Consider the following 27,787-nt stretch of genomic DNA (forward strand, 5'->3'; position numbering starts at 1 on the left):
TGGTCTAGCATCTTGCCAATAGACATCTCACTGCCCAAGTGAGATCTGGAAAGATAAGCTGGATTTCTAACTGACAAACACCTCACTTTACAATTATAAAAGCCACACCAAACTTCCACAAAGCAGAAGTCTTCTACACATTTCCCTGTAAATGTTGGAGTTTCTCCCCTGAGTAGGGACTCTGCTTTGCAGTTACTCTCCTGGAGGCTGAGTGAAGCAATCTGTGAATGTTATTGACCTTTCACTGGGAATTTACATTTGACTCCTAATACTATTTCTTTCGCTACCTTTAATAGAGGTACCTTGATATTGTGCACTATGTTATGCTGTAATCTACCCCTAGCTGTTTTTAGTTTTATACTGCGTAATAAGTAATTTTGATTAAGATCTCTTGTCTGTTTATCACTTATCTGTTTTAAAAAAAAATCATTTTTATAAATAGACCTGATCTGCCATCATTAGAATTTGCAAGCCAGAGTCCTTACATTTAAACAGTTGCCAAAATCTGAGCCAGGGCAGAGCTTATCTGAAGCTCCGCCTCATCCCATGGCATTCTTCTTCTAAGAGAGATGCTCCAGACCCACATCATCCTTGTGGCCTCTGCTAGATTCTCTTCTCACCAAAAACTGGGAAATGAGCTCTCTCACCCAGTTTGTTGGGTTAGAAAGCTATCATTACTTTATTCAGCACAGCGTTACATGGGTATTGCCTCACCAAACGTGTTAATTAGTTATCAAAACTTTTGACTATTTATACATTTTGGTAAACAAAGGAATTAGTGTTCATTACCAGTTATGTAGTTCTCTTAAAAATTAGTATTCTATCTTCTAGTGCTTAATGATTCGCTCGCTTTTCATGTTAGTTAGTTCGCATGCTCAGTTTGTCTCTTCTTTTGGGTCAAGGAGTTTCTTGGGTTGGTGACCTGTGGATCAGTGGCTGGAGATTCTCTCTACCAGGATTACCTTTTCCCACTTGGAGCTGATTTCAGCACAATTACTGAACATCCCTGGCTGGGCCAGGGAGGGGATTGTCCTGCTTTGCTCTAGGATGGGGCAGCCTCACCTATATATATATATTATATGAAATTTTGGACATCACAATATCAGGGGAACATTAAACTATCAGAGGGTGTCCAAAGGAAGGCACGAGGATGGTGAAGGGCCTTGAGGGGAAGCCGTGTGAGGAGCAGCTGAGGACACTTGGTCTGTTCAGCTGGAGGAGACTGAGGGCAGACATCGCAGTCACAGCTTCTCCTGAGGGGAAGAGCAGGGGCAGGCACTGAGCTCTGCTCTCTGGGACAGGACCTGGGAATGGCTGGAACTGGGTCAGGGAAGGGTCAGACTGGATATCAGGGAAAGGTTCTTCCCCCAGAGGGTGTTGGGCACTGCCCAGGCTCCCCAGGGAATGGTCACAGCCCCGAGGCTGCCAGAGCTCCAGGAGTGTTTGGACAACGCTCCCAGGGATGCACAGGGTGGGGTTGTTGGGTGTCTGTGCAGGGCCAGGAGTTGCACTCGATGATCCTTGTGGCTCCCTTCCCATTCAGCATATTCGGTCATAGGCTCCTTATAAAGGAAATATATCTTGTCCGGTAACACCGAGCAGCACAGATGGGAACACAGCACTACAAACACTGGCCTCACTAGGGCCGAGCAGCAGAGGAGGACCACCTTTCCCAGCCCACACAGATCAGCGCTACTCCGCCGCCTCCCGACGCCCCGTGCCGGCTCCGGCCGGGCACAGCCGAGCAGCCCAGCCCGCAGCCCCAGAGCCCCGCAGCCCCGAGCGGAGCCCCGCCCGCCGGGCGGAGCCGCCCTGACCCGGCGCAGCCGGAACCCCGTGGGCGGCGGCGGCCCCCGCGCTGCGGCGGGCGGGGGACGGAGGCAGCGCCATGGGCGCGGAGCAGAGCGCCGAGGCCGAGAGCCGCCCGGGCGAGCCCAGCGCCGCAGGTCGGTGCCTGGCAGGGAGCGAGGGCTCGGGGCTGGTGCCGGTAGAGGGGCTGTGGAGAAGGGCACGGCTGTTTTCTTGGGAGGGACAGCGGCTGTGCAGAAGGGAAGGGCTGTGCAGAAGGGAAGGGCTGTTTCTCCGCGAGGCAGCGGCGGCGCGGCCCGGCCCGGCCCGGCCCGGCCCTTCCTGTGACGGCGCGGGGGCACCGCCCGGGCCGGGGGAGAGAGCCAGGGATGGGGAGCGCTCGGCAGCAGGAGCGAGCGGGCCGTCATTGGTGCGGGTGTTCCGCAATCAGCTGTTCCCCGGTGTGGAGAGGGAAGGGAGCGTAGAGCCCTTCAGTGATCTCGACAATGTGGTATAAAAAGCATAGCCGTGCGATGTTAAATAGAGCAATAGTCGCATAGGAATGGATTCTGGTGGAATCGGCTTATAAAGTTGATTCGTCCCTCTCCCTCCCATATCCAGCATCTCCGTTGCCAACCAAGCAACGAGCAAAAATGGACGACATTGTGGTCGTAGCCCCAGGAACACAATCTTCACGGAATGTCAGCAATGATCCAGATGTCATAAAACTGCAGGAAATTCCAACTTTCCAGCCCCTTTTGAAAGGTAAGTGGTTGTTCTTCCTCTCTTTCTAAATGCCTTCCTTTTTTTGTACCTAATGGAGTTTGTGTACCCTGAGGTTTCAACTGAAGTTCTTATTTCTGTCTCTGTTTTGCACTTCCCATCTTGTTTTAAACCTTAATCTTGTGTTATACCATAATTAATCCCAGCCTTCTAGACAGTGGGTGAACTGGTTTAGAGGTGGTTGGTAATGTTCTTTGCAATGGAACCATCTACTGTGAAGACAGAACAGCTCCAAGCATACCAGGTTGCCCTGTACTACTGGTTGATGAGAGATGCTGTGTTATATTCGAATATATAATGGATGACAGTCTCCTCTTGTGCTCTAGTCTTTTAAAAACAGTTGTGTGTTACTCTCAGAGTCATAGCTACCTGTATGCATTAAACTGCTTGAAATCAGGGTACCTTATGGGAGTTTCCAACACCGCAGATTTTATTCTTGTTTTTTTTGCAGTGGGGTAGATGGGCTGAGATTTTTCTTTGTTTCTTTTTCTCCGACTCTTTTTCTTTCATCCTTTGCACTCATTCTTTGTTTCTTCTGTTCAAGGGGAAGTGAAAATTTAAATCAAAGTTCTTGAGCCTGCAGTTTTAACAAAAACTGTTTGTGTGTTTTGTGGCCTGGCTTCTAGCTATCTCTTTTTGAGAAGAATGCAGAGTGGCCTTAGTATCTGAAAAGGCATCACTAGAGGTAATTTACTAGAGGTAGAATCACACCACCACTTTTTGAAAAGAAAGTATTTGCTTTCTGTTTGTTTGTGTATGCCTACTGCATGAAGTTGCTGGAACATGACTAGAACTTGTAGACTTTATGATAGCCTATTGGGCCAAACATTTAACATTTTATTGGGCATTTTATTTTATGAGTAAGTTCTGTATGTGCATGTCAGTGACTGCTGTTTCCTGCAGAAGGGGCAGAAACATAGGGAGGCCATGAAAAAAAGCAGAACACTCTTTGCCTGTAAAGCAAGTGATTGTCCTGTTTTGTATGTAAGGCAGAACCAGGGCCATGCTGGTGACGGCTTGAAATGTAAATGCTGGAATCCAAATCCCTAAAAGAAATGAGGAAGTTTTAATATGAGAGGAAAAATTTAGAAGATGGTACAACATCTGGTGCCAAAGTTGTGTGTTTAAGAGTGTGATGACAAAGAGTTGCAGTTTCACTCAGCATCAAACTTATGAGCAAACCTGGATTGCACAAAATCTGTGGAAGGTAGTCCTGGGAAGTGAGACTGGTGATCACTTCCAGAGATAGCGTTCCTGTGAGGCTCTTAAGAGTCTCAAAGGTCCAGATCTTGAGGTGGGAAGTGAAAAAGAAGAGCAGCAGCCACGTGGCTGTGATGGAAAGGTTGGAAGGCACTGCCTTAGATGACCAGTTCAGGTCCTTCAGCTCCTAAATGTGCGCACTTTGCCTTGGTGTGTAAGTTGCTTTTTCTGGCCTTATTTTGGACCTGAAGCTGTGGATGTATGATAGAAACATTCTCTTCTGTTTTTGTCCCTCAACCTTCTGCTTCCCTATGAGTCTCCTGAGATGTGGTGACATCTGGTGACTGCTCAAGAGTTTTGCATGCTGAATCACTTTTGTGAACACGTTTTTCAGCCTCAAGTACTTGTTATTACTTGAACAACCAGACTGTGATACTTGTGTTCACTACAGAACGCAGTGTGGGCCTGTTGAGTGAGTTGACTCTTGAGAGATGGCAGATATACCACAGGCACATTTGAGAAACTGTTCTGTGTTGGATTGGTCTCTTATCTATATTCTTCCCATGCAAGATTATGTTTCTGGAAAGGCTGAAGAAGTTTCAAGATCTTTTAGGAGCTCATTCTAAAAACTTGTGACTTGTGATCTACCGACTTGTGGGTGGACTTACAGTCCCTGTGGACTTCATTGTTCTATTCAGTTTCTCCTTGCCTGAGCAAAGCCGAGGGATTTTATTTTGCTTTTAAGTTTCAAAAGGGGAATAATCATTAAATAAATGGACTGGCAAAGTATACATGGTCGTGTAAAGACTGCATGTTCTTGAAAAACAAATGCCCTTGGTCCTCCTAGCCGTGTTGAGTTGAGCTTGTGATCAGTGAACCTGGAAATCTTTACCATTGTGCGCTCTTACTTGGAAGAAAATGCCAGTATCCTGTCCATTACAACTTTCTTGCTTTCCCTTGATTTCTACAGGTAAAATTGCACCTCAGAGTTTCAGCTATGAGCCCTTGAAAAAAGTCCCTCTCCATCTTTCTTGTAGGCTCACTTCAGGTACTGGAAAGCTGCTGTGAGGCTGCTCAAAGCTCTGTCCAACTTGCCCTTGAAGACTCCTCATGATCTGGACAGCCTGTTCCAGTGTCTTGCCAGCCTCATCATAAAAATAATTTCTTCCTTATGTCCAGTCTAAACCTACCCTCTTTGGTGTAAAACCTTTGTCCTTGCTCTTTCATTGCAGGCCCAGGCAAAAAGTTTCTCTCTTTTTTACAAGCTTTATCTGTCTCTGGAGGCTTTTTTTGGAAAGAAACATTTTCCTGCTTATGGCTAGAATTGTGCGCTGGTAAAAGTATTCAGCATGATGAAGCAAAAGAAACAGAGGTTACTATCTCACTGCAAAGGTACTGTGTGAGCAGCAGAAACTTCTTTACATACTGTGCCTCCTCCTGTTCTCATAAGATTTTGTGATTAGTTTGCTTTCCAATCTCATTTCATGGTTCCTCAGGTCAGGTTGTTGTTACTGTGACCATCTGAGAATCCTGACTGGTTGACCAAAGCTGCCAGATAGGCAGTGACTGTCAGCTGCTGCTGGCAGGTCAGGGAGGATTGTGACCTCCCTCTGGGTGGGTCTTGTACATTAAAATTAGCCTGTACTAAAACAGCACCTGTAGTTACTTGAAACAAACTCTTGGTAACCAGTCCCCTGTAAGTACTGATTATGTTTTTGTGTTGCTGTTTTCCTTGTTTTCTCCTTGTTTGGAGGCAGCTGTTAACGGCAGCATCCCTTGGAAGTGTGACACTGAGTATTGAGTATACCATGAGTTCACTGAATATGGCCTTGTGGTTATTTAGAGGTAATTCAGCAGCCCTGTTTTGTGTTCTGTCTTACTTTTGGAGGAAACCTTAATACTAAAAGAACAATTTTAATGCTAGCTATTTAACTCTTGAAGCTGTTGGTGGTGCCTGTTGGCCTGCTGCGAGGACTTGATGGTGCTTTTCTTTCTGTTTTGTTTTGTCTGATGGTGTTTGGATTGTTGTGTGCAAGTTCCCAGGAGAGCAGGGATTGTTTCTGTGAATTAATTGATGTGCTGCTGGAGGTTGGCCTGTAAACAGTTCAGCTGTGTCACAAACAAATTGTTTGTCATGTGCAGCATGTCTTTTGTCATAGGAACTCCTGGTCCCTCAAGCACTGAGAGAAAAAAGGTCAACAGAGGCTGCTGAGGCTCACCTGCATTTCCAGACATATCACGTAGATAAGAGGTCTCTTTTTTGCAGACGTTCAGCAAGTTACTTGTGCTCTCCATTCCTTTGTCAAACATAGGTGGTCTTCTTACAGCCTTGTGAAGGGTATTGTGTGCAGCTCATTAGCATCCTCTAGCCCAGAGTAACTGGATTCTTGTCCTACAAATAATCCTGCTGTTTTTCTAAGAATACCAAATAATTGCTCAGTAAGGTTGTGGCACTTCTGCCTGTAGAGTTTTTAAGGGCATATTAAGCAAAGATCTGTCAGTCATGAACTGCAAGTAAATGAATCCATTAAGGAGTATACAGCGAGAATTTCCCTTACTGAGCTGCTTGTTACCCATGTTTATTATTGCTGTTTATTAAGAAAGGCATTTCATTAAGAACGCAGTGAGACTTTTACTCTGAAAAGTTGAGGCTATAGTTTACCTGGAAGCAGTGCAACAAGGAAACCCAAGCTACATGGCAGAAAGAGCACGTCCAGCATAAGGAGTTTCCTTTTAGGCTCAATATATTTTGAAGTGGCAGACTTGTTGTATATTACAGCTGGTGTACATCTTTAGCTGAGAAGCACAGGGAGATACTGAGAAATCTGGGGTGCTGTACCGTGAAATCTTGTGATGCTGTACTGATGCTCCAAGGATCTTCCCTTGTCCTCCAGGGACAGGAAGCAGAAGCTTGTGCTACCTTGAAAGGATTGTTTATACTTTTATAACTTATTTTATGAAGTAATTTTTCAGGTAGGAAAGCTACTTGTGTGAAAAATGCCAGTGTTGTTTTTCTTCCTGGCACAATGTATAAAGGAAGGAAGGATGTTTAGAGTTTACTGCCTTTAAATCAAGATTTTCTCACATCTCACTCCTCAATATTTTCTTACATTCTCTTCTTCCCCTTTCCTCACTGTATGCTACTTTGATGTATAGTGTAGGGAATTTAATCTAATAGCACATGTCAGTGAACTTTATTCTTAGAATTCTCTACACATAGTGCTTGAATACTTCTATAATTCTGTCCCTGTGCCTTAAAAGGAGGATCTGCTGCTGAGGATATAGGTCTCTACTAGAATTTGAAACATCCAAGTTGGTTGTATGGACCCCATGCCTAGAGCTTGTAACAAAATGTGCATGTTGGGTGGAAAGAAGTACCAAGAATGTGAGTAAGCCTGCCTGGTGAGTTTGAGTTTTTTTATTCTTATTTTGTTTGTTAGTGGGGTTGTTTAGTTTGTTTCTTGGTTGTTTGGGGTTTGTTTGTTTGTTTTAAGGCTTGTAGAGCAATATTCTGTGTTGTAGATATCTGTCTCTCCATTTTGAATTAATGACTTGAAAGTAGCTCCTGAAATCAGAATCTAAAAGTTGCTTCAGTTTTGAGGAGTGTAGGTTTCCCTTCAAAGGACTGCTGAAGGAGTGGATGAAGATGACGTCTGGTTTCAGTGTATTCCTCACTTGTTTGTTGGTTGTTTGGAGACCTGAACTAACTCAGTTTTCTGTGTGAGAAGATTTGAGTCTGTGGTTAGACATTATCCAAACAATATGCTCAACACCAATAGGGAGAGCTTTAGGGACTGCAGACACTGAGTTCCCTACTTTTCTCTTCTTCCCTTTTGCCAGCTATTCCACACCCTTTGGTGTAGTTTGTGTGTTGGCTGATGAACAGAATGAGTGTAAGCTTGTCTGCCTAGGGGATTAGCCTGGCCTCTTCCTGGCTGAGGATCTTGGAGCTCCAATTTCTACTGAACCCAGTAGCTGTGACTCTTAACTGGATCTCCTCAGGTGCATACTGCTCCACCCCATCATCTTGCTGCATGGGAATAAGCTTTGGTGGTCATCTCAAGTCACCTGCAGATCCTCCTTCCTTTATCTCCTTTCTTTACTGTATGGGGGAGCTCTTCAGCTGGCAGTGCAGCCCTTAAGGTGTAGCTACCCTTGGGATACATTAGATGATGTGCTGAGCAAAAATACCACGTGGGAGGGAGTTAACTGTGACTTATCAGTTTGCCACACACTTTAGTGAGGAGTATCTGCAGGCTGGCCAGTGTGCCTTGTAATCACTATTAACAAGCTAAGGTGAAAGGCAAATAACTGCTTATAACATCCAAAATATGCAAGTGTAAATATAAATGCTTACAGAATGTGTGATCTCTTTATGTTGGAAGGAGACTGGAAATCAGATGCATCAGATTGATTAAGCAGAGGAGCTAGTGTATTCTCCTGGAGTGTAGTTATGGTGAATCTTTCCAGACAAGGATAAGAATGTAATGGGAAAGCACATGAAGTCTTTTTTTTGTCCTGAAGGATTTTAGGCATCAAAATCTGGATAGAATTTTTTTCTCTTTTCTCTCTCTCCTTCACATTAGTGCACTTTTATTCAGCATTACTGTCTTGTTCATAAGTTAAGACTTGATTGAGCCTTTGACTGAAGGGCCAGTTAAATTTCTCACTTCTTTATGATATGTCTGTTGGCATCTTTCTCTGATGGATATCCATCTGTTGAATGTCTTTTCTCAATGAAAAATCAATGCAAATTGCATGCAGTGAAATGTTCCTGTTCGAAAGGTGTCCCGGAGATACATTTATGCCCTGTACACCTGTACTATACAGACATGTCTTTACTGTATATACCAGCTGCACATGTGTTGCTGTGTGCCCCCCTGTTAATTATCTTTCTCTTGACTGGTGGCAGGTTTTAGAATGTTTGTGTCTTACTGTTGGACCAGCAGCAGTGTTGCATTGCATCACTTTTGAAAATTGGATGTTTCTATTCGATCTTAGGCTTTATAGGAATTAATAAGTTTATCCAAGTCCAGAAGGGTATTTGCTTTTTTGGCAGTTAGTTTATTGAAAAATATTATGCTTACCCAACAAGGTGTAAATTACTGCACTCTACTGATGTTTTTTTTTTCCTATGGGTCCCACTTGATTCAGTCTGGTGACTATGGTAGGGGTAAAAGATGAGAGGATGCTTCTGTATGTTCTGCCTGTCTGCAGTTAACTGCGCTTTCTGTAACATCACATCATTCAAAAACTCTACTCTTATCTTTATTTTCTGCCCAAATACTATCTGCAGAATAAAGAGCAGATTCCAGAAAGTTATATGTGTAAATTATATCCCCCTTTTCTAATTAGTGTTTGACTTACTAAAATTTTATAAAAATGAAAAGGGTATTAAGGTACAAGTGAAAAAGCATGTCTGCTCCAGTCCTAAACCTGGTTATCAAAGCAGTGTGGTGGGAGCTCAGCTTTAACCATGTTCTCTCTGGATAATTGTGTAAGATGAGATCAACAGCTGACCAATAAAACACAGGTCAGCAAACTCATTGTTATGAAACCTTGAAGTTTAGAATCAAATTTGATCTGCCTCTATTACTTTCTCAGGGCATCTTAACAAAAGGGAAAATAGAAATTTTGTGCTTCATTTGGCTTAAACAGTGATGTCTGACATACTGAATATTCCCTCTATTTTTCATGTGGAAATGCTTGGGCATGGTATGCTTGGCTCGTTGACACCCTTGCAAGCATAAACCAGAAGATGTGCAATTGCAGATTGCATATTGAACCCTGAGGTGATCTCCTGGACATCCTGATTTTCAGTTTGTAGTAGTAACAGAATGATGAGTAGTATTGTTAGTAGGAAGTGGATTTGCTGCCTGTTGTAGCTGTGCTTAGGCACCACTCCACCAATGTGCTGTGGAGCTCAGCTCTGGAGCTTCCCTCATCCTGAAGCAGTGGTCAAAGATGGGGTAAGTTAGTCAAGGACAATGGACAGGAGGAGATGTACACATTCTAAAGCAATAATTTGTATCAGTAATGGATGTTCAGGGTGAAACTGTGACTTTGCTGATGTGGAAGGCAAAGGCAAAACTGTCGGTTTCAACTGACTGAAGATATTTTTGTCCCAAAACAGTGTGCATATCTGTATAGTTTAAATTTGTATGGTATGGTGCTAAGGTTGATGGTTGAAGTTTAACAGTAGGGAACAGGTTCTGGTGACTGTGTGGAAAGTTGCCTAGTAGGATTGTTAGAACTGATTCTCCCTCCCACCCTTAAACCAGATCCACAAGGGCCTTGGTTGTTCAAAAGATGGGAACTTCCTTAGGTGTTTTGTGCTCACCTTTCTGTTTTATACACTCTGTATTAAATAACTACAGGCTAGAGAGCACCTGTTGCTCAGAAGGGACTGAGGATCAGGATTTACTTTCCTCCCTTCACTCTATCTCTTTGAGAAGCCTTGCTCTTGTTGATTCCTTGACATGAAGGCTGAGCTAAGGGGCTCCAGGCAGCCTTTGGTGAGAGCTGCTGAGACATTGCTCAGCCTGTGGTCATCCTTGGAATACTGCAATGCAGTGTGGATGATGTTTTTCTTTTTTATGGTGGAAACTCTTATATTTCAGTAATCTTGAGCCACTTGAGAATTCTGAGGATAGCACTGCAGCGATGTGAGCACCTTCTGTGTGGAAGCTGGTCTCTTGGATGCTTGTGGAGTTTGTTTGAGGTTTTCCTGCGTGTCTGTGTGTGATTGTTTACACGGTTGCTTTTACCTGTGTTGCACATGTCTACTTCTCTCATGTTTAGAAATATTTATAGTATTGTAATTATGCGTGTAATTGTGGCACACAATTTCAGAGAAGACACAATATGCCCAGGCTGCCCCTTGATACGTTAATTAAATGCAAAATGTGCAGTATCACCTGCCTGCCTGGTGTATTAAAGATCCACTATGAGTAAATGTCTTTATGTGGTAAAGAGTTGAAGGGCAAAATTAAGTGCACTTGCTGTTTATGAGAGGTTTTTTAATGAGGTTAAGGGCAAACAGTAAAAATGTTAGGCTGCTGTTTGAATACACTTGTGCGGATTTTTTTTTTTTTTGTATGCTGATGCATGTAGAAATGACACTCTTGAAAGGGTAGGTGAGTCTGTTCTAATGCAGTGAAAACATAGACTTTATGATCCCATGCTGCAGTTGTTAGGAAATCCCCTGGAAGTCACTCATGTAACTTAGACAGAGATGCTGCAGTATGAAGTGCCATTCAGTGTTGCACTAGAAGACCTGAGAAGCTCAGGCATTAAAATTAGATTCTTTTCACCATGTTACATCAGCATGGCAGTGATGTAGTTGAACCCAAGGGAAAGGTTTAACAGTAAGTGGGATACTGGGACAGCAGCACAGGCTGCCAGTGGCTAACTGCTGTGCAGGAGAAATCTATGCATTTCATGCCTTGGGAGTAGTGAGGTGCACCAGCAGTCCTTCAACTCGGGTTTGCAATTTCCTTTCTCTGTTTTACTACTTGCTGTAGTTAAAAATAGAGATATTGAGATTGGAAAGCCTGCAGTCTAGGTAAGTGCCACAGGGTGTCACTGGAATACAAAAGGAGTAGCAGATGTGATTGAAAAGGGGTGGAAACCTTGCTGAAGCAGCACGCTGGAAACTGCTTTCTCTTCAAGCTCTTTCCATGAACATTTGTGTTCTGTTTGCAGTGGTACCAAGTGACTAAGGTGTTGGTGACCTTGCTGGGTTTGGTACCCGTTGGACCCGTGAGCTGAGACACTCAGTGCTTTTTACTGAGAGGCAGCTATAGGCTGAAACAGTACTGGGTCTGTGAGGAGATGGTGCAGTGGTCTTCAGCTGAAAACCTGTCAGAAGGCTTTATGATCTTGAAAAATTGGAATATTGTGTGCTACTTATTTTTGGTTATTGTTACTAGTGGGTATCTAAGTGTGTGTGGTAGGAAATGTAGATACAGATCAGCAGTAATTCAGGTGAAAGACTTTGAGCTTCAGTGGCTGTCCATGGCTCTTGATCCTCACCTCAGCACACCATCTGTAACATGGGGTTTAATAATTTTTTCTTGACAGCACTGCTTTGTTCATAGGTGTGCTGACCAAGGTGTTCTCATGCCAGGAGTGGTGCATGGTAAGTGCTTCTCTGGTGGCCCAACGTGCTGAGAAAAAAAAAACCCGTTTATTCAGCATAAGGGATGCAACTGGGGAACTGTGTCTAGAAAATTATTGCAACACTCTTTCCTTCTCCCCAGCTCAAAAAATGTTCAGTTCAACTAGATCTTCTTTCCTGTTCATCACCAGCCCTACAAACCAGCATTGCTACAAGAGTGCAAAACATGGGATCAGCTGGGTGAGGGGGGTGACATGAAATGAGAAGGGAAAAGGGGAAGAAATAATGTCTGTTAAGTGATAGCCTAAAATTCCAGGCTTTTCCCCACCTTCCTTATGTATGAGTACAGGTAATGTGATGTAAATGAAGACATTTGTTTGGGAGAATCTTTGTATTGATCAGATATGTCTGTTCAGCTCAATACAGTGCTTTGCTAGTTCTCCAAGTTATTTTTAGGAGAGGGAAGGTGGACAAGGAGTGTCTTGAACCTTAATCTCTCTTGCCTTGGAAATGTCATGAGGTATCTTGTGTCCAGTCTGTTATGCCAGTAAAAGCCCTTTGAGTTGGCAAGGGATTTGTCTGATTCTCTTTTCATCAATGTGTTAATGGGAAATCTGTACCACAAATCTGGACATCAGCTGGAGAGTATTGTCCTTCACTATATGCTGCCCAAACCTTTTGGTGCACACCAGGAATTTAAGATAACAACCTATTTGCATACAACCATTTAAAAAATTTAAAATGCTAATATAGGAACGCTTGCTACTTGCCTAAACTTGTTCTCAGTGAGACACCGTGCAAAATCACTTGTGCAGGTTCTCCTTCCCTGATCTCACTGTCCAAAGTGAAATCCCTGGCAGGGCATACCTCATCAGCACTTGGGCTTCGGTGTAAAAGTACTGGAGTCTGAGTTTCCTCATTTACAATTCACTGTTGCTGCAAACTTTTTCTAGGCTCTTGTGCCAGCTACCATGGATGGGAAGCCATGTTTCAAGTTAAAAGAAGCATAGTACCAAGGAAACCCCTTGTCCTGAAGAACCCTTTCTTTTTCAGATACTAGCTTGCCAGGCAAGTGATCTTCTCTTCCTACTGTGTTTTTACCGTGTCCTTATTGTGGTGGGTTTTCTGTTGTGCATCCTCCACCTTCTCTGTCACTGTTGTGACACTGACCTGGTATCTGCTGGGCTGCAGATACCACTTGCAGTTGTGGTGCTGTAAAGGGCATGTTTCCAAAGAGCTCCTTGGAGAGTGTGATGTTATGGACCAGGAAATCATAAATCATAGTCATCAAGAGACTTCAAAAACATTATAATTTTTATTTGTTAGTGTTTCAGTGAGTAACCCTTTGCTTTTAGTTCTTACGATGGCATTGGTGGACTCTGGGAAGAACAAATCCTGGTCATGCTTTACGAGTTTTGGATAAAACTTGTTCATTTTGATACTGTATCAAACGCAAAACTGCTGGAAAGGCACTACTGACACTCCTGGTGCTGGCTGATCTCTCTGCAAAGAATGGCTCAGGGTTGGCTTCAGCTGGTTCAGGAGGAGGATGGGAAAAAGGTTGGTCAGGATTTTATCCATTCTCATTCTTTGTAATAGGAGTCTTGGGAGGTTACTGTCAGCTAAACAAAGCCTGAACGTAAAGGGGAGGCTTGATTTTCCTTTTAACCCTGAAGTCTTGACTTCATCTGATTAAACAGAATCTTTATCTTTAATAGGAAGTTGAAGAGATACAGGAAATGAAACTTCTTAAGTACTGCATGCTGTTTTGCCTCCGGTGAGGGCAAATCTTATTTTTTCTGACATGTGAAAGTAGCAAGATGCACGTGATTGAAATGAAAGTACTTGTTTGCATTTATACATTTGCAGAAACGGGACAAATCAGGGTAGAATACTTACTATTGGTTTTGGTTGTCTCCCCTTCAGGAAACTTGTCACCAGTTTTAGTATAAACTGAAATTTGGAGTCATTTTGGGTGGTGACTGAGTTGCTTTTTTTTTTTTTTTTTTTTTTGCAATAGTTTGAAATACTCCACTGTTAAACATTCCGTCAGTTATTCATCTGATTTATTATGTTATGTGGTAGAGAAGACAGAAAGAATTTGTAGATTAGTCTACTTGGAACGTAAATTATTTCTTTTGTCTAATGATCTCTAGTATGACAACTGATGATTAAGCTACAGTGGTATTTTAGACTTTCACTTCTTTATTTTAAATGTCAAGTGCCTTTTATTAGTATCTGAATCCAATTACTTTTGTGGTTTATATTTGCATATGTATTTAGATGAGGAATGTAAAGGCTCGGCCTAGCTTCTAATGCTAGGCAATGGGACAAATGTGGTAGGAACAGAATTATTTTTCATGTCAGAGCTCTTGCCTGTGCAAAGAAAATTATGGTGGTGTGTCAACCTTTGTACCACCTCAACTTGCAGAAGGAAGCATCTAAAAAGATTAAAGTTTCGATTGCATCAACTATTTAAGATGTAAGTAAAAATAAAGCAGTTTTCTGTGCTATGAAATAACAGGAGTGAGTTAGATACTGAAGTGCTGTACTGCAAGAGTAGGATTGATGTGAAAAAGGGTGGTCTCTCCATAAAGATAGAGTGAAAGGTTTGAGTGACTTGTCTGAAAATGGGCTGTGCAATGTGCAGTAGGGAAAGATAAGGGTAATGCACATAGGACAGAAGGTAGAAATTGTTAAATATTAACAGATTTGGTAGAGTTTTGGGAAAAGGTGAGGAACTGAGGATGTTTGTTTTCCAACCTCCAATCAATTAATATTTAACCAGTGGTCCTGGTTGACTCATCTCTACTCCTTGTAAATGAAATTTTAAGATGAAAGAAGATAAGGTGATCAGTGTAACCAGGGAATTATCTGGGAAATAAAAAAAAAGAAAAAGACTTCTGGCGGGCAAGAAACTTGATTTGGCTCACTATGGGGTCTAGCAGGCACTTTGGCTGGTGTGGGGAGAGATCCCCGGGGGTTGTACTCTGAGGTCATGTAGGAGCCAGCTGCCCCAGTTAGGTACTTTAGGATGAAGGCAAGCACATATCCAATATTAGCTTCTGGACTCAGTGCAGGAGAAGATTTATTGAGGCACTCTGGCTTCTTGCAGTGTGTCCCTTTTGGATTCACTGGTGCTTTCTTTGCTGACCAACTTACTCCTCAGGAAAGTGGGGCAGGGTGGTTATGAAGCACGTGGTGGTGATGCTGTGGCAGGAGCAGAGACAGCTCGACTGGTGGACTTGCATCTTTGGGCAAATATTTTGTATTCTGCTCTTCAGTTCCCTGTTTGGTGATTTTTCTGAGAGCAAGGGTGAGCAGAACAGGCTAAACTTAATGGCTTGGGGCTCTTTTTCCTAAAACCAGCAGAATTGGTCTTTACTTTGGAAAGCAGCCATCTAGAAGGAACTGAGGTTTGAAGAGATAAAAAGTGCTGAGACTGTTTCATAAAGTTTTTGTTTAGAAACTGTTTTGATGCCAACTATTTTGATGCTTTTGATTTTCCTGCTCCCTTCTTAACTGAAGGGGCTTAGTAAGAAAACAAAATCTGTACTTTGCTATACTGCCTCTTTATCATCCAGATTGCTCAGCTTATTTTTCTTGCTAATCAAAATAATGTATAGTGAAATAAGATGAGTGTGTTATGGTATTGTTCAAGTTCTGAATAACAGAAAATAAAATTAAATAAATCTTTCTATGCAGCTGAAAACCACAGAAATCTCTCTCTCCTCTGTCATTTCCTCAGCTCCTAGTCGGTACTACCATCCCTTAAGTGCAACTTGGGAGTGTGTGTGGGTGCTTGCCTCTTTCACTAAAGTCTCTGTGCATGTAAGAACAAAATTAATGTGACTTACTCTCGAGTGCTTTTCACCTCCTGTGGCCCACCACACTGATTACACCCCATTTGAAATATTTTCTTTGCAAAATGGGGCCACAAATGCACCCCTGCATGAAATAGAAGATATTTAAGTTCCTGGCATTTGGTTAAAAAAATGAAAAGAGATTTTTCGAATATGTGTATTTTCAGGCAGAGGCATTGCTCAAACATGAGGTGACTGAGTGGGGCTAGACTAATGAATGGATAATGTGCTAAATTAAACATGTCAGGGTGCACCTAATGTTTTTGTTGTGTAAGGCTAGATATGGGATTGTTTCTTGAAATTAAAGGCAAGTTGTCTATTTTACTATTATTGCTCTTTTTGTGGCAGGTGTAAATGGAGCTGATGCCTCAGTAGGATGGAGACAGGGAGGAGAACTGAGTTTAGCCTGGTATTTACCAGTGCCCTAAGGGTGTTGTTCAGTCTCTGTGTTCAGCTTAATATGTCAGGCAACAAACCAGATGCTACCTTGATAAGTTGTGGATGGCTTACAGTAAAATGGCAATTATTTCTAATGTCTTTCAAATATATGGTAAAAAGTCTTTGAACCTCAGTGTAATATTATACGAGCACATGTAATGCTTAGATAACTTTTTTTCCTGAAATTTTAATGAAATGGGCAATTTTCTCCTGAGCATTTGACAAATTTGTATTTTCCATGAGTGAGTCTAGGATGTTTGCCTGTTTTCACTCAGCACTAATATTTACTTTTAATGCCACCTCTCCAAGCTTGTTTCACTCTTCTCATTAATAGGGCAGTTTCTGGAGAGTGTCTGTGACAGGAGCAGCTCTTCAGATGTGCTGGGACTGTTTCCTATGAAAGATAGGAATGGATATATTGGTGTGGTGGTTCGACCCTGGCTGGAAGCCAGACACCCATAAAAGCCACCCTATCACTCCCCTCCTCAACTGCACAGGATAGAAGAGAATCAATAAAAAGCTCATGAGTTAAGGGCAGAGGGAGATCACTCATGGGCAAAGCAGACTCAACCTGGGGAAATTAATTGGATTTATTACCATTCAAAATCAAAACATAATAAGAAGTAAAACAAACATTAAATAACACCTTCCCCTCACCCCTCCTTTCTTCCTGGGCTCTACCTCCTCCCTGCCAGCATCACGGGGAGACTGGAATAGGGGTCATGATCAGTTCATCACACCTTGTTTTGCTACTGCTCAGGGTGAGAGGTTGGATGCCATTCTGTGTTCCACCATGGGGTCCCTCCCACGGGGCACAGACCCTCAGGAACAGGCTGCTCCAGCCTGGGTCCCCCACAGGGTCACAGGTCCTGCCAGCAAACCTGCCCCAGCATGGGCTCCTCTCTCCATGGGTCTGCGGGTCCCAGCACAGATTTCTGAGGGGGTCACAGCCTCCTTTGGGCACCCCCCTGCTCCACTGTGGGCTCCTCCATAGGCTGCACTGGATCTCTGCATCCCCATGGACCACCATGGACTGCAGGGGCACAGGGGAGTCTTCTGCCTCTCCTTCCTCACTGCTCTTGGTGTCTGCAGGGCTGTTCCTCTCGCATGTTCTCACTCTGCTCTTCTCTGGCTGCAGTTGCTTCTGCCCAGTAACTTTTTTACTCTGTAAATCTGTTATGCTAGAGGTGTTACCAGCCATCTTTGATGGGCTCAGCCTCCGAGCCCATGGCACTGGCTTTGCTGGACATGGGGGAAGCTTCCTGCAGCTTCTCACAGAAGCCACCACCCCTGTAGCCTCCTCTGCTCCCAACACCTGGCCATGCACACCCAGTGCAGCTGAGGGGCAGACAGATTGCTGTCCCCCTCCTCAGCCATAGAGCTGTGGGCCTCGTGCCATGCTGTGGTGGAGCAAGCGCAGCCAAAAAAGCAGAAGTAACATGGAGTGAGATGCAGTGAGCAAAGGGGCTGGATCCCCTTTTTGAGTTCTAGGGAAATAATCTGTGCCAAGGTTGTAGGTTGTAACATGCCTCAACACACTGTTGGCTGTTCTGTCAGTCCATTTCTGCTCCCTCTGTGTAGTGGTAAGGTAATCACAATCAAAAACTTGCTGCACCATTGACTCTGTCCATTTAGACGTGTGTCTGTAAGTTCAGGGAGGACTGAGAGTTCTGCTGGTGAGATCTTAAGTACTGTTTCATTAAACTTTGGTAAGAGCTATTGCTATCCCACTTCGAATTCTCAGCTGTGTGATACTTTCTCTTGAAATTAAGCAGGATGTGCTCACTTGCACAGAGTTGTGTGCATATGCCTTTTTTTTCCCTTGAGTCTCAGTTATCAAAGTTCGGAATTTACTGTACCTTGTAACTAATTTTATTCATTTAACATACTAGACTTGTTCTTGCCAAAATGTTGGCCATGAAATAGTGATAAGAAATTTTATGTTTGAAAGAAAATTTTGTATTTCTTCCACAGGAAATGTAATAAATGACCTTAAAATAGCGTCTTATCTCATGTTTAATATAAACTTCAACTCTTGTTTTTCAGTTTTTTTCTTATGAAAGGAATGAACATTCTTTCAATCCTTAAGGATCAGAGGGCTGAAAGGCTCCTATGTTTGTGCATTGTTCTTCTTCCTTTGTATTTTTTTCTTCACAGTGACATTTTAGGACTTGCCGTCCTGAAAAGCCTTATCCTTAAAATAAAACTGCATTATCATGTGTATTGATGAAGGAGCAGCTGCTGTCTTTGGAGTTCCCTGTAGTTCCAGGGACACTCAGAGCCAGGGTTGCTGCAGCTGGAGGAGGCTCTCATCTGAGCTGCTCCCTCACAAGTGATGGTGTGGGTATTGTTCTTGGAAAACAGGTTAGGAAATGGAGATGTGCTGCATTACTGCCCTAAAAACCTTAGTTTTGCTGATAGTTTGGGTTAAGACAGATGATTTCTTAACAGATTAGGTGCCTTGTTGGGCTTTGTTGAGCTGTGTTTATTTTTTCACTTTGGTTTCAGTACTGAGCCTTTGAAATGAGATCTGAAGTTTCTGTCTATGGTAGAAAAGCAAAAAAGTTAAGTAGCAGGTTTTGGTTTTCATAAATATTTACTATTAGGCAGAAATGGATCATCAAGGCTTCTGCACATTAGGAAGCAGTAAGACAAATGACAGTGCCAACACTTTTTTTTTTTTTTTTTTGCTTATTCTTCTTTAACTATATGACCCATGGAGCAAAAGGTGCATCTTAACAATAGGCCCTAATGTTCTAAATGGCCTCAAGTTTCATTGTGACAGCTTTTTATTTGGAGCTGAGCCTTTTTTTTTTTTGGAAGGTCACCTCAGTATTCTTGTCCTTGGAAAGACACTGTTGTGCCTTCACTGAAAAGTCCTTGCAGGAGGATGATTCCCTCAAAGACTGTAAGATTTAAAGGGCATTTGTTGCCTGAATATAGGTAGGGGATAACCAGTTGTAAAATGTGCAGATTAGTTCACTGCCTTACCTTCTCATTCTCTTGTGAAGTGACACTGTAAATATACTGAGGGGATCTCTTCTGTCCAGGAGGGCATGCTGCCCAAACCTGGAAAAGAAAAAAAATGTTAGATTGATTGTTTTGAATTGTTTTTTTGTTTGTGTTTTTTGTTTGTTTTTGTTGTTGTTCTTACAATATGGAAGACAATTAATTGCTGATAGAGCTCTGTTTTTCTGAGGTATCATTGAGGAGTTTGGCATGATAGTAAATATGCTTGCCCTCAGGTATGTTCTTCTTCTACAGTTAATGGTGCTGTCTAAAAGAGATTCTGTAGCTAATGGTTTTTTTAAAAAATATGTCAAGTGAGTTATACTTAACTCCCTGCTTTGGGATAATAACCATAGGTTTGTGTTAGGAAGCTGTTCTGTATTGAGAAACCCATTCTTCAGGTGGAGTAACTTACAAACCCTTGACATATATCTGTTTAATTTAATTTTTTATTTTGGGATGTTGGCATCTTGCAGTGAAACACATAAAGGTGACTCCTGTGATGTGCTTTGCTGTCTCTGCTTCTGGGAAGAGCTAAATAAAAAAAAAACCAAAAACAACTAAAACAACTACTTTTAAGAGCATCCTAAACCACTGCAGGTCTTTTATTTTCAGTGAATGTTAAAAACGCAGTCGCAAAGTTGAATTTTCACTGTCCCCTGCTTCAAATGCAAATAAACAGTCATTGCATACTAGTTTTCTGATGTCTTTGAAAGGAAGCTATTTCTGCAAAGTGAATACAATCTCTCTGTTATCTGAGTGAGCAGCTATCCCAGTGCATGGCTGAATCAATTCCTCTGGCCTGTGTGTGGAAAGTGCTTGGCTTGGGCTCTGCCTGTAGGATGGGTACCATGGGGACTGTTGTTCACTACTTCTGTGCAGGTCGTACCTAGGATTCATGGAATTCATTTGCCTGTGCTGATGGATGGGAGAACATTAAAATGGTGCTGTACATAACTGAACACTGCATGGGAGAGGCTGATGAAGAGAGGCTGATGTCCCCTCCAAGGCAAAGTGAGACAATCTGGCTCCTCAGGGTATGCAGTGTAGCTTGAGCTGATGTAATAGCTCCCTCCTGTCCAAGGAGGAGAATACACCCACCCATGTTCCTCCTTGGCATGTCCCTCCATCCTCACCAAGCCTGACTTTCATCTCACCCTGTGTGAAGCTGATTTGTGTTGCTAACATGGCAGAGAACGCTTTTTGTGCCAGGTTAACTTTTTACTGTTAATAAATTGCTTAGGTATATTGCTCTATCAGACAAGTGCCAGGGCTGGTACAAGAGAGGAGGTGGATTCAGGGTCACCACCCCTTTGTGACAGTGATGATCCATTAGGAGGGAGGTGATGGAGCCAGGGCTTTGCTCCTCTGGTACTGACGGTTGCTGTTTGATGACCCAGTCCCTTCCCTTTAATTTGTGCTGCCGCCAGTGCTTGTTTGGGTGATGTGCTGAAACATGCTGGCACCTAACCTGTCATGAAACCGTGGTCTCCAGGTGTGATAAAACAGCTTTCCTTGTTTTTCTCTTGGTGGGAATTGTGTTTCACAAAGGACTTAGCTCCCTGATGGCATTAGCCTGGCAGGTGTGTTCGGGCAGCCGGTGGCACACGTGCTGTTCCTGCTCAGAACTCCAGGGTGCATCCATACCTTTAAATCAAGTCATGGCTCCCAGACCTGATTGCAGGATTTGCTGAGTAAAATAGGTCTAGTAGATCATACTTCTATTGTTTATATTGTCAGTCACATGTATATTGTCCATTTCAGTGGAATTGTTTATTTTTATCAACAAGCTACAGCAAGAAATTTGGACTCAACAGTAAGTCCCTAGTGGAATAAAATTAGATATATTTTTGGCCATGACTGCAATTGTTCTGGATATCAAAGACTCTTAAAAATTCTTCTTTGTTTTTAAAGACATTGAATAGCCTGTTAATTCTTGGCTGTTTTCTTCTATTTCTCCCCCTGTTAAGTGACTGCACAACTTGACATTAAAATCAATAATTCCTCATTGATAATTGCTCTCAGGCTATGACATCAGGATTTTCTGGAAATATAAATTCATAGTGCTGATAGCAGACTATATGATTTCACTCTGGAAACTGGCCAGTACAGTTGGATTCCCTGATGTGCAGGATGCAGAGGAGGGGATGATACAACATGAGTCTGTGTATGTGCCTGACACATTTGGTCTGTGTTTTCGAGGGACTGATGTGTTACAAGAGCACAGTCTGTAATTTAGGTGCGCTCTGATGAAACCAGAGCATCTCCTTGCTAATAACTGCTCAAATATTTTGTTGTTCTTATTCAGCTGTCCCATTTCCTGCCTTTGTATTATTTATTTTTGCCTAGCAGAGTGATTAAATGCTCTTCCAAATATTGCTGCAGGGATTAGTCTGTCATAGGCTTATCCCTTCTGGCATTCCTGCAGTTCCTGGCAGTTTAATATGTGGGTTTTGGAGGCCTGGTGCAGACCTGCATGGTCTGAAGCAGATGTGTTCACAAGGATTATCAGGAACATTCTTTGCTTGCACGTGGGTGGAGTGGGCTCAGTGTTTAAGTGAGACAGACCGCGGCAGTCGGCTCCAGAAGTTAGGAATTGCAATTAGATGCTGGAACAGTCAACCACAGGATGCTGCTGGGGCCAAGAATTGAACAAGGTTCAAAAAAGAGTTGGATGTTTGCTTAGGGGTTAGGAATAGAGGGAGTTGTCAGAATAAATGATTACCAAACGTTTTGGAGGGAGTCTCAAACCATTTATTTTCGAGTCTCTGCTGGTTTCTAGGTATCAGGCAGGATTACCTGTCTTCTGCTGATTCCTGGGCTCCTAATATTCCTATAAGGAGCATTAATGTGATTAATATTAGTCATTCCTCTTAGGGTGCGATGCAGCACTAGTCAGTCCTCTAGTTATGCTCCACTTTGGCAGTTCTCTTTTTGAAAACTACGCCTGGGGCTTTTAGGGAACTCGGAAAATTAAATTTGCAGGTTTGGCTGGCAATGCAGTTGCAACCTCTTGGTCTTACTCATTTTAGGGAAAGGCTGCTTATGATAGGGGGAAGATATGTACACCCTCAGCAGTAATACCATTGCTGTGAACACCCAAACTGCCTTGGGAAGGAGTAGATTTGGGTGTTAGGGACTAACTTTTAGGCAGTGCAAAGCAGTGTGAGGCACTGTCAGGGACTCTCAAACCAGAGTAGTAGGGCAGAATCATTCTCAGCTAATAAAATTGTTAAATATGTCCCTAAGCTTGGGCTTTGCACTTCCCCCAGACCTTAGCCTGTATCTTTTGCAAGACCCTATACTGGGCTCTGTAGCTCTGCTTGCTTGTTCAGCCTTGACTCATATCTCTTCACAAAGCTTTTTAGTTTTAGAGGTATGCATTGTATGCACCTCAGGCACTGCAATGGTCTTTGGGGAGCAGCGTGAGCACAGCAGGTTTTATCTCCTGACCTTCCAGCTGGCTCGCCAAGTTCAGTTGGAGCTTAAAGCTGCTTGAAGGCAGTCTTGTTTTCCCTACTCCCTTGTGTTATCCCTGCCTCTCATGCAGCCAGACAGGGAGCTGAGCCAACTGAAAACTTAACCCTACCCTCTCTAAGACAACACTGGTTTGTCTCAATCTCATTTTCCCAAACTAACTTTCCACCTAGCTATAAAGGCAACAGTGATGTAAAGGAGAGGTCAATATAGGGGTTTTGGGCTGTATATAGGAGTGTAGGACATCAGCTTTGGCTTAAATTGGCTTACCTTGTATACTGAAATACAGGGTTTCTTCTAGCAGTCCTGAAAGTGAATTCAAAGCAGAAAAAAGTTTGGGGGTTTATACCCTTACTTGATGTGCTTGAGCTTAGACTTCTGTGAACTGTCTTCATCCTCAAGAGGTTATTTATTTTTTTTTATTTTGCTGCAAGTTTTAAGATAAAAGAAAATAAGTAAAAAATCCTATGAGTTAATTCCAGTGCTTTTCAGTAAAAATGAAAAGGACAGAATTTTCATCCTCTTCCTCTGCTTGCTGGAAAGACCTGTTGCAAACAAGGGCAGTGATATCGTCAAGGGCTGCTCATTAATGTTTTCTATAGCAGCAATATGATTTCTTGATAGCTAAATGGTAGGATTTTACACTGTGCTTTTACCAGTTTTAAAAATTTTCTTAGGAAGTAAGAATGGGATGGAAAGAAACTTCCAGGATTTCAGGGTGTACAGTACTATGAATGAAAGAATGAATGAAGCCTTGCAGCAGATGTGGTCTAATGGTTGTGGGGAAGGTGACATTTGGCTGTAGGGAAAGTCACCATTTTTGAAATCATTTCAGTGACATGAGTCAAAGACATGGTACCTTCAATATATTGTCGTTAAAGAAGGAAACTTGAGTTTCTTTACATTGTGATTTTTGTGCTGCAACCATAGTTGAGAAAGGATTTGTTTCTCCAGAGTAAGGGTTTTCTGCCCTGTGTTTCCAACCTGTGTAGGTTTCTGGCAGTGGCTGGGAAAGTTAACTTCTGGGATGCAAACTGCTTCCTCTCTTCCAGGTTCTCTGCTGACGTCACCACTCTGTCAAATGGAACTCTTGCAGTGAGACCTGGAGGATGCAGAAAGAACTCCTCAACTCCTGCCCTACCTGGTTAAACCAGGACAGATTGGTTAAAGCATGCACAGAAATGATGTGGTGCTATTGCAAAATGTTCAGACCTTGCTTCTCATTTTTAAATTGTACTGAGACATGGCAGTGTTCTAGTCTCAAAACCAGTGAAGTCTGCCAGACATGTTTTTGTGGTGTTAGTCTGTGGAGAAGAGAGTGCATTCTTGAAGTCAAAACATTGGTAGGTTGGAGATAAATAGCTGTGAAGTTTGGTGTGCTCTGGGAGGGGAGAGGTTGGGTTAAATGGAGCAAAGGAGTGGCTTTCAGTCGTAGATCTTTGAATGCTTTTGGTAAAGAGGACCAGAGCAGGGCTTCATGCCCTTAGCTTGGATGAGAGAAGGGTGAAGCTGCTCCTGTTGAAAAGACAAGCTCTGTATGATTGTTGAAGCCATTGGGGGAAGGAGGTGCATGACTCATGCAGGAGGGTAGTTGTAGCTTGTTCCTGTGTGACCTCGGGGCAGTGTTCCTGTGTACAAGTTTGGATGACAGTCATGCATGATTTTGAAGAACTTATGTGGGCATCATAGAAATTGTAAGTCAAAATGCCTGTGTTTACCTTAGCTCTCTCTAAAGAAGGATTTGATGTGGATGGAAGTGTTCTGATTGAATGACAGTTGTCTTTATCAGCCACAAGCACTGAGGAGTTGCATGCTAACCACAAAAATTACCACTTAGATATTTTGCTTTGTAGACAAAAATCAGAAGGCAGATGGAGAAGTATGGGAAGAACATGTGTTTTCAAGCTTCCTGAAGCCAGCATGTCTAGAAGTACAGGAGAAAGTCCTGTAACTTTGCTAATGCTGAAAGAAAAAAATACTACACATCCTGAAATTTGCAATGCAGTTATGGAAGTAGTGTTGAGTCTCAGTGTGTGGGATGGGTGCATGCACACATTCACATGTACAGTAATGATGATAGCCTGAAATTGTGTCCTGACCACAGTGAGCTTGCTCCATTTTTCAGTAACTGAGAAAGGAATTTGGCCCAGTGAATGAATTTGAAATGCACTCAGAAACATTCTTTTGTGTTATAAGAAAATACATGCATTCTGTGGTGGCAGGCAGCGATGGCCTTATACCAGAATGCAAATGATGTGCTCCTTGCTGCTGCTTCTCCAAGCCAGGCTGCACTTGACCAGTTTGCATTAACCAAGTGGGAGAAAAGAGGCAGAGTGCAAACACTGAGTTAGAGCTTGGTGTGAATTAAAAGTTCTCTTCTGGCAGCATTTCTGTGTAGCTCTTCGTTGGAAGGATACAGAATGATCCTACTGTAAAGGGGTAATGTGTGAGTTTTATAACGTCCTTTAAGAGTAGCAGAGATTGCATAAGCACCGTTTACAAGTCATCAGTGCCCTTAAAGACCCTATCATTTGTCTTTGCCTATTGCTCAGAATTGCTGAAGGTGGCTGGTGCCTCTGGAGACAAGCCTAGTCCAATTTCCCTGTACAAAGCTAGGTTAGCAAAAGTGGATTGCCCTGTTTGGTTGGTTTTGAGTACCTCCAGGGATGGAGACTTCCCAACTTCTTTGGGTACCTGTTCCACTGTTGCATCACCTTCATAGTAAAAAAAGCCCAACAAAATAAAAAGAAGCTGCTGGCAGCTCTTCCCTGTGCAGCCTGGCATCTCTTGGCTGTCTCTGCTGCAGAGGCTTGCTGTTGGCTCATGTTCAGCTTGCTCTCTGTCTGAGTCCTTCTCCGCGAGGCTGCTTTCTCCCCCAGCATGAGCTGGGGCTCAGGGGGGCTCCTCCCTGGTGCAGGGCTCTGCATTTTGTACTGCTGAACTTAAGGAGATTCCCGTCAGCACTTTTCTTCAGCCTGTCAAGGTGCCTCAGAATGGCAGAGGTGGTACCAGCTCTTCTGTATAATCTGAAATTTTGCTGAGGGGCCTTCATCTAGGTCATTTACAAAACTGTTGAACAGTTGACCCAGTATCATGGTCTGGAGTCACACTGCCAGTAACTGTCCTCTAGCTCAACTTCATTCCACTTACCACAACCCTCTGAGCCTGTCATCTCAGCCAGTTTTCAATCCACCTCACTTTTCTCCAGCCATTTAGAGGTTGTATGAAGTTAAAATCTGTATCAGTAAGGACTCATTGAACCATTTCTAACTAAAAGGTGCAGATAAATATTTCTTGAAACAGGAGATTAAAAAGAAATAGTAGTGCAGAGACAGAAGGTTGCAAAAGAGTAAGGAGAGGAAAGGAGGTGGATAAGTACAGTTTTGGGTGGGAGTTCTGCTAATGAGCTGTGGATTAGCTTTTCCTTTGTCTGTAAGAGACTTTGGAAATGTGGACTCATTTTTGTAGGAAAGTAAGTCAAAGTGTTAATAAGAAAAAGTTCACAATCTTGTTTAGAGATCAAAAAAAACTGTACAGAAAACCTGAGCCGTGCCATGGCTCAGTTTCACAAGGACAGCTGGCTGAAATAAATGTACTGGATTCAAACCTACTTGTCCCCATAGGAGAAGAACTTTCCTTTGATTATTGTTGATTTATAAAAGCTTTTCTCTCTTGAGTATGGGAAATGATCCAGTACTTAATTATTAAGCATTGTGGATCTCAAGGTTATGCATACTATGTACACGTTTATCTCAGCTGGTTCTGTTTCAATTGATACTAATTGGTTTTGTTGAAAGCAAAGCTTCTGATAAGATGTCTTATCAGGGTTCGTTTGAAGCTAATTAAACCCCTGAGACAGAATTGCTATATATTTTTTCATTCCTGTTGTGAAAAAAATGTGTTTATTTTGTTCACAGGCATTTGAATTTCTGTGTTGCAGTTCTCCCCTCCTGTATTGCATGGGGTGTATCCTACTGGAGGACAACTCTGGCAATTTCTGCAGTCAATCTGTCTGTTGAAACAAACCAGCCACGGAGGTGTAGGTCGGGCAAACACCGCTAAAATTAGATAGTTAATTATAGTCAAGGTCGTTTAGGAATTTGTGTTCCTGTCAGTATTTCTGTGACCAAACATCCTACTTCTGTGTACTGGAAATACTCACATACTTCAAATGTAGTAAAAAAGATACCCTGGAAAAGACCTCAACCCTAAAATGAGCACAGGTGGGACCTGGCACCCAGGCTTCCTATGGAGCTGCATGCCTACTTTTCAGCCAAGGCTTGTTTCACCTTTAGGACAGCAAAACAATCACTGATGAGGTGGCATCAAATGGATATTTACTCCTATCCCTCCAAATGATTTCCCCCTTTTCCACTCAAGCTCTGTCTGAACACTGTGTTAAGATATGTGTCAGTGCAAATGCTTGTAAGCAATTTTGTGCTAAAAATGTTCTTTGTGTATTCTGGAAAATCAGTCTTTTTTGAAATTGTATTTTAAGATTGGTGTGTATAGCTTCTGTTTGTGAAGGGTTTTTATGGCATGCTTGTTCATGTTTGGTTAAAGATTTGTAGTGTTTCTGTGTGAGGTGTTGGTGCATCTGCCTGTTTAGTCATGGAAAGGGACAGGATAATTGAGGGCAATCTGTTACAGTAGTGGTGTAGCATCTTATCAGGCCTTCAAGGCAAGAGGATTTATTTAGGCTGTCTTGTTGGAAAAAAGAGGCATCCCAGTAAGATTAAGCACACCACTTTGCAAAATTTGTATTCAATTACTTTATTTTTCAGCTGCTACTAATATTTTACTACTAATTTTATTTTACTACTGCTACTAATATTTGTTTCATAACAGTTTGAAATAACTGTTACTACACAAGAACAGAACTTCCTGTTGTGTAAGAGGATGTTGCAGGTAACCCTGTGGCAGCAGGTACCGCTGGGATTTGTGAACTTGCAAGAGCAGTTGGATCCAAGTGATATTAGAGACACCACTGAGAACTGGAAAGGTTGAAGAACCCAAGGACAGGTTGACTGGTCTGTCTAATCACTGGATTCCTGTGCTTTCTTTGAAGCCAGGTTGTCATCTTTCCTTTCTTCCTTCCAGCAACCTCCTC

At 42.7% G+C, this 27,787-nt stretch overlaps 1 protein-coding gene across 8 annotated transcripts in view; it reads left to right on the forward strand.

Moving 5' to 3' along the window:
* Window positions 1-1,854: 1,854 nt before the first annotated feature.
* The window catches only part of BORCS5 (BLOC-1 related complex subunit 5), a 58,896-nt gene continuing 32,963 nt past the window's right edge, over window positions 1,855-27,787 (forward strand). For all 8 annotated transcript variants that reach the window (XR_009933146.1, XR_009933144.1, XR_009933141.1 and 5 more), the window contains exons 1-2: window positions 1,855-1,946; window positions 2,410-2,553. Coding sequence is in view for 1 of the 8 variants with exons in the window: in XM_062491786.1 (XP_062347770.1) it covers window positions 1,889-1,946; window positions 2,410-2,553 (202 nt within the window). In the remaining 7 variants the exon portion in view is untranslated. The remainder of the gene's footprint in view (window positions 1,947-2,409; window positions 2,554-27,787) is intronic.

This window comes from Cinclus cinclus, chromosome 4 (genome assembly GCF_963662255.1).
Source record: "Cinclus cinclus chromosome 4, bCinCin1.1, whole genome shotgun sequence".
Taxonomy (NCBI): Eukaryota; Metazoa; Chordata; class Aves; order Passeriformes; family Cinclidae; genus Cinclus; species Cinclus cinclus.